The 7,500-nt window shown below is 37.9% G+C and overlaps 1 protein-coding gene across 1 annotated transcript in view; it reads left to right on the forward strand.

Annotated features, from left to right (window-relative positions):
• The window catches only part of LOC137973142 (neuropilin-2-like), a 24,611-nt gene that overhangs the window by 16,405 nt on the left and 706 nt on the right, over positions 1–7,500 (forward strand). The window contains exons 6-8 of the mRNA XM_068819894.1: positions 3,746–3,892; positions 4,470–4,623; positions 6,562–7,500. The exon at positions 6,562–7,500 is cut by the window's right edge and continues 706 nt beyond it. Coding sequence (XP_068675995.1) covers positions 3,746–3,892; positions 4,470–4,623; positions 6,562–6,803 — 543 coding nt within the window. The 3' untranslated portion in view covers positions 6,804–7,500. The remainder of the gene's footprint in view (positions 1–3,745; positions 3,893–4,469; positions 4,624–6,561) is intronic.

Genomic DNA, 7,500 nt, shown 5'->3' on the forward strand with positions numbered 1-7,500 from the left:
TCAATATGCCGGGTCAGTTTCTGAAGAAACTATGGTGCTGGGTTGATAGAGATGGAAACACGGAAATTTGATTTTATCAACCGACGAAAGGTAGAAGTCATCTTCGCAATTAACTGGACAACGTAAGCAATTGTCTCTTATTAAGTCACCTGAAAAAATCAGGTGGCTCCAACGGGATTCGAACCCATGACCCTGTGAGATGCTGGTGCAATGCACTACAAACTGAGCTTTGAAGCCACTCAGTTGGGAGCAGGTCAATTTGTTGGGCTCATTTGTTCCTGTGAAAGGATTCGGTGAAATAGATGTATGTTATTTGCCAGCTGGGAGGACTGTATAGCGAAAAACTGTGACCCAGGTGTTGAAAATGCTGCCCGATGCCGCAGGCCGAGGGCAGCTTTTTGAAGACCGAGGTCACAGTTTTTCGCTATACGGACCGACTTTATTTTTTTCCTCTCTCTCTCCCTTACTCTCTGAAATCACTTTTTCAATTGTTGACTCGCACCGAGCTTGATAGCGAATGCAGCATTAAAGCAACTTACAAACTGAACTTTTCAAAAAGAAATATTTTTATTTGAATTCTATTTCCAAACCTCTTGTCTCATAAAAACTACATTCTGTATGTAAACGAGATTCGGTGTCAAAAAAGAATGGAAATTTAAGGTGACCAAGCATGCTCACGCAAGTAAGGATAGGATTCCGTCGGCCGTGAGCTGACCGGATGAAAAAATGTCGCCCGCTCCCGGAACCAATCCAATTGCAGGATTTGTTGAATTCCGCCCCCTCACGCACTGACAAAAAACATAAATGTTTTTATTTGTAGTGCGTGTTATAGACGAACGGTAGAAGTGATCTTCGCACTTAGAGCTGTTGCGTGTCGAAAGTAATTAGCAAATTACTTTGGTTTTGCATTACTTCACTCAGTGATTGGTTCAAAGTTTTCTCGCCATTTTTTTTTAACTAATCAGAACTGAAACCAAAACCAATCGTGGCTCGCGCGTGCACATTTTCCCGCGCTATTTGTCGGCTACGTGTAATTACTTCGAGTTTTGATTGGTTTACTGGGTTGTCTCCGTCCTTTTTGATTGGCCAAAGTAATTACTTTGGTTTTGGTTTTACGACACTCATTTGAAAACCGCTCTAACTTGACAATTTAAGCAATTGTCTTTCTTAAAGACGCCTGAGAATTATATACATTCATTTATTTCATTCATAGAGTCCATCACCGGAACAAATGAGCCCAACAAATTGACCTGCTCCCAACTGAGTGGCTTCAAAGCTCAGTTTGTAGTGCATTGCACCAGCATCGCAGAGGGTCATGGGTTCGAATCCCGTTGAGACCACCCGAGGAATTTTTTGGTGCCTACCAATATTTGTAAAATGCTTTAAATTACAAAGCAATGTATGGCGTACTTTTCGAAAGTGAAGTTTAAGTATCTCTGAAAAATGCGTGGTTACCCCCAATTTTTTCTTTTGAGTTTTTTTCTCCGGGTACCCCGGTTTTCCCTTCTCCTCAAAAACCAACTCTGCCAAATTCCAATTCGATCCGGAATGCACAGACACATGTTGAACGAACTCCTGAGCTCTCTTAAGATATTCCGTGGGTAAACAATTTCCATTTCCATTTCCGAGAGCACTTGCTAAGTTTACCTTTCGCCGTATGGTTTTAAGCCGCGCTAAAATATCCCTTTTTTAATAGGCACCACCCATGGGAAACCCGAGTATATCGAGATACGCAGAACGTACGCGCAATAACAATTATAGTAGGCACCTTCCTTAAGAGGTAATTGCATTCAGAGAAGCGCGAGGACACTTCTACCTTTCTTTTATAACCCGCAATTCAAATATATACATTTATTTCATTTATCAAACGAGTTGATAAAGGTAAATTAACCACCATAAGAAAAATGACTTTGAAGTGTTAACCCTTCGTAAGAGGGAAGGGATACCGAACCGTTCATGTTTTATTATCACAATCAGTTAAGCTGCCAAGTGCACAATTACGGTACTAGAACAGCTAACAATTATCGGCCACATTTTTGTCGCACTAACATCCAGGTCCAATAATCAAGGTCCAATAATCTGGAACTCTCTTCCTTCTTCCTGGATCAATTATTAATTCATCTAGCTATCTGAACTTTAAGAAAAATATGCTAGGGTTTCTTTTTAAAAAAGCTGAGTTAGTTATGCCGCATAAGCATTGCGTAAGATTATTTAGATTAATCATAAGCATATGAGGAGGCCCCTCTTATAAGCCCGGTGGTTTCTTGGGGTCTCCTCGCCACAATTATTGTAATATCCATCCTTTTTTTTTATATTAATGACTTTACTCTTATTATTGATTGTCTTTGTAATATTATTGTGTGGCAAATAACCATTCATTCATTCATTCATTCAACGCCCTGACTAAGGGCTAGCAGTTCACAAATCCTTCTTATTGTGGTTAATATACCTTTTATCACTTCGTTTGATAAAGCCAAAAGTTTACGTTCAATATCGTACATTGTCCAAATTATTTCAACTCTTGTAAGACAAAACATGTTTGCACAGAAACCAGGAACTCATGACTGGGAGTGGACAAATGAGACACACCCCTCCCCACCCTGAGAGATCGTTCTCTCAGATCTGGGGAGGTTTTTACAGTTACATTTCGGCGAGGGGTGGGCGTCAATATAATTCCGTCGAATACAAAACTTGTCCGAAGTACTACTGGTACTCATTTTACCTACTTAAAGTGGATGGAAAGTTGTGTGAACTTTGCCGCGCACTTGCTGGGATTCAACTTCGGAGCGCTGAGATGCCCTTTTGCGGGCACACCGTGCGGGAACAGATATTTTCATTGGTTAATTTAAACGCTCGTGCCCATTTGTTCATTTAAACTTTTGAAATTGCTGACGAATTGTTTCTCTGTTTTTTTTTTCGGTAAAGGGGAAATCGAGGAATTAATTTTGAAACAGTTTTCTTGGGATTATCTGCGAAACAACCGAATTGAGTTTAACGCAAAGCACTGTTGCCCAATGAATCATACAGCATTAGACCATTCACGCACAATTCCATGCGAGTTTAAAGCGTGGCTAATGGACTATTTCGCAAATAGTAATTTTCCTAGTGAATACTCGGTCGTTCCAGTCTTTGATGAGGTACGAACGGACAAATGGTTATTTCAAATTAATAAACCGCTTCACTGGCCTCTAGCCCCCACAAAGGACTGGAACGCCCATCTTTCATAAGAAACTAACTACTGGAAAAATAGTCTGTTGGCAACCCTTTATGTTAAAATGTTCTCTTAAGTTCGCTTACGTCCAGAAAGTACTTAGCTAGACGCAGGCACAATTTTGATATCCAACACGAAGTGTCCCTGTAAGTGTACTGTAAGCATTTTGCTATCTAATACTTTTACAACAATATTCAACATGTATTCAAAAATCTAAGTCTTGAAAAGGGGCAACCACCACGCAAAACAAGGTGTTAAGGTTATCGTTACTTTAAGGGGTAAATCCTGCAGTTTATCTTTACTTAAGAATTTTAGGGTACACTCTGTGACGTCAATTGTCTGCATTACTTTAAACAAGTGATGTTGAAGTTATGGGAGAAGAGACCGAGGACATTTGGTGACCCCATAGACATCGACTTACATCTAAATATCTGTTAAAGTTAGTAGAAAATGAGTCCACAAGGATCGGATGAGCAATGTTTAGTGATTTACAATAACACTGGAAAAATAACCTCTTTGTCTTTTTCTTGCCAGGTTGATCTTGCAGAAGTTAAAAATGTATCTGGAGTTGCGACTCAGGGATCTGTCATGGGGACCTGGGTGACAAAATACATGCTTAATTACAGCTCAGACGGATATCAATGGGAAACTTACAGCAATCACAGTGACAGCGGACCACAGGTAGGAACTCATGCGCAAATGACATCTACAATTTGGTGCCTTCAGTGAGGAAAACGTGGGATCCACGTTTGATTTAACGAAAAAAATGCTTCAAATTGAAGGAACACGAATTAAGTTGATAGAGCGATTAAAACTGTTTTCCGGCCAATTTGGAACCACCTACAATCTTTGACAAACTCTCGGGAAAAATTCCAGCTGATACTTCATAGACCAATTCGGCTAACTCAATGTTGTACCCAATTGAAATCCTTTGGGAATAAAACGTTTTGTTCCAAGTAGTACCATATCATTTAAATGTGAATGCTACTTTATCATGCAAATGCAATACACAAAGCATCTTAACCCCTGGAGATTTGAATTGGGTACAACATTGAGTTAGCTGAATTGGTCTATTTGGCATTTATCACGCAGACAAATTAGGGAATGATCATTTTATGGTGGTGTCACATTATCCCAATGAGTTTTGTCCAAGATTGTAGGTTGTTATACTCAAGTTTTTGCTGCACTTTTGTTCCATTACCCTCTTTGAAATTATCTCTACAACTGTTCGCCTTTTTATTCGCTTTTCTCTCAAAAGATTCTTCAAGGGAACAAAGACGGGTTAACCGTCCATAAGAACATGTTTCCTCAGACTATCACCGCACGTTACATTCGGTTCAACCCGAGAGGCTGGGTACCACTTGGACATATTTGCATGAGAGTCGAGATTTACTTGTGCCGAACTTATCAAGGTTAGTTGCAATAAATTAAATGCACGAACAAACGATGAATGAATGAATGGTGAATGATTGATTGATGCATGGATGGATTGACTGATTGATTGATTGATTGATTGATTGATTAAATGAATGAAGGCATGAATGATTGATTGAATCATTGAATGATTGAGGATCGAATGATTTAGTGATTGAATGATTAAATGAGTGAATGATTGAGTGAATGAATCATTGAGTGATTGAATGATTGAATCATTTAATGATTAAATTATTGAATGAGTGAATGAGTGAATGAGTGAATGAGTGAATGAGTGAGTGATTGAATGATTGATTGATTGAGTGATGGAATGATTGAGTGATGGAATGATATCGATTGAGTGATGAAATCATTGAGTGATTAAATGATTGAATCATTTAATGATTAAATTATTGAATGAGTGAATGAGTGAGTGATTGAATGATTGAGTGATTGAGTGATAGAATGATTGAGTAATGGAATCATTGAGTGATTAAATGATTGAATGATTGAACGATTTCTTGATTGAATCATTTATTTATTTATTGAATGAATAATTGAATGATTAAATGATTGAATGATTGAATGATTGAATGATGGAGTGATTGAATTATTGAATGATGGAGTGATTGAATGATTGAATGATTGAATGATTAAATGATTGAATGATGGAATGATTGAATGATGGAGTAATTGAATGATTGAATGATGGAGTGAATGAATGATTGAATGATTGAATGATGGAATGATTGAGTGATGAAATCATTAAGTGATTAAATGATTGAATCATTAAATAATTGAATGAGTGAATGGTTGAGTGATTGAGTGATGGAATGATTGAGTGATGGAATGATTGAGTGATTAAATGATTGAATAATTTATTTATTTTTTTATTAAAAGGTTAAATGATTAAATGATTGAATGATGGAGTGATTGAATGATTGAATCATTTAAATTATTGAATGAGTGAATGAGTGAGTGATTGAATGATTGAGTGATTGAGTGATGGAATCATTGAGCGATTAAATGATTGAATGATTGAATAATTTTATGATTGAATCATTTATTTATTTATTGAATGATTGAATGATCAAATGATTGAATGATTTAATGATTTAATGATTTAATGATTGAATGATTGAATGATGGAGTGATTGAATGATTGAATGATGGAGTGATTGAATGATTGAATGATGGAGTGATTGAATGATTGAATGATGGAATGATTGAATGATTGAATGATGGAGTGATTGAATGATTGAATGCTTAACTGATTGAATGATTGCATGATTGAATGAATGAATGATTAAATGATGGAATGATTGAATGATGGAGTGAATGAATTATTGAATGATTGAATGATTGGATGATTGAATGATTAAGTAATTGAGTGATTGGCAAATTCCCATTCTAGCACCCCCCCCCCCCCCCCTCCACCCTCTCTCTCAGAGCCTGGTTCCAGCCCGTTGTACTGGTCTCTCAGTTCCTCCAATTTTAACATGCCCCTAATTCGATGCACGCTGATTTCAATAAGCGTCTCGAAGTGTCCCCTTGTTTTTCTCCCCATCTTCAACTTTCACTCGTGTCTCAGAATATACGCGATTAACGTTGCAGTGTCCCCTAAATCCGTTCTCCTCAAGTAACGATAAGCAGCCGCATTTATCCCAGGCTAAAATAACGCTAAACTTTACTCTTACCTTATTGTTGGCACTAGGGTCTAACAAACAGGTAACAGGTCAAGGGCTAGTGTACATGTCACTGTGCTACAGACAAATAAACAACACCAAAAGTGTCTCCTAGCCCTAATCACTCAACAAAAATGTTGTTTCAGGTCATCAGTGGAGCAGACTTCTAGTCCTGGTCTGCGGAATGTGACCTGTGTTTTAGACCTCCCTTGAGCCTTATTGACTGCAATGACGTACTTTTCTGTTCCACAGGATGCCCAAGACTGGTCCAGGCTCCAAGAACAACAACTATGCCAACGTCACGCAATGTTTTCAGTGACGAAAGAAACAATCAAGCAACTTCTAAAACAAACGAGCAAATACGAACCGACAGCGAGACTCCACACATAGACTTTGAGTGGGAGGCTTATTCAGGAGGATTAAGAAACACTGCCGGTGTCATCCCGTGGATATCATTATTAATTAAGCTGGTTTCTCTCTACATGATGACGTAATAGGAATGACGTTTTGAATAACAAGGACAAAGTAAGAAAATCGAATGACGATGGATATGCAAAGACCTTTAAAATGTTACTGGGAAGCGAATTTATGCAGATCAATACACCTCCAAGAAGTTTGCCTCATTTTGTTCTCACCGCCTCTAATCATCTAAACTAAATTGAACAACATTATGCCTACATTGGCCTAACATTGGATTGCGTTTATAAACCCATATTGGACTTCACTATCATTGGACTCCATCCAACTAAGAGCTTAAATTAGAAAGACTAGATAACCTTGGGAGCACCTCTAAAATATGCTTAACGTTTACGTTGCTAATTATGGTCGTATTCATCTTGGAAAGAGCTAAACTATTGTGGTTGCATTAATAAACTTAAAGGCCGTGAAGACGAATAATTGAGACGCAAAATTCCTCTCAGAAGAAAACTTCTGCTGATGCCTCTAACGCAACAAAATATCTCTAGCTCGAACCAATGATCTTTTTTCAACTTAATCACCTCGGACAATGTCTAATGCATGAAGACTTATATTTTGAGTGAAAATAGGTGAATTTGAATTTACTATCCGTGACTTGTTTTGGAACTGCGGATAAAGTTCTTTTATGATGACTTGCGGCTTATTGGCCGGCAAAGTCTTCCGTATGAAGGAGAAAAACTTAAGAGTCGTCTTTTGTGAAATACGCAACTACAT

Source organism: Montipora foliosa, chromosome 10, assembly GCF_036669935.1.
Source record: "Montipora foliosa isolate CH-2021 chromosome 10, ASM3666993v2, whole genome shotgun sequence".
Classification (NCBI taxonomy): domain Eukaryota; kingdom Metazoa; phylum Cnidaria; class Anthozoa; order Scleractinia; family Acroporidae; genus Montipora; species Montipora foliosa.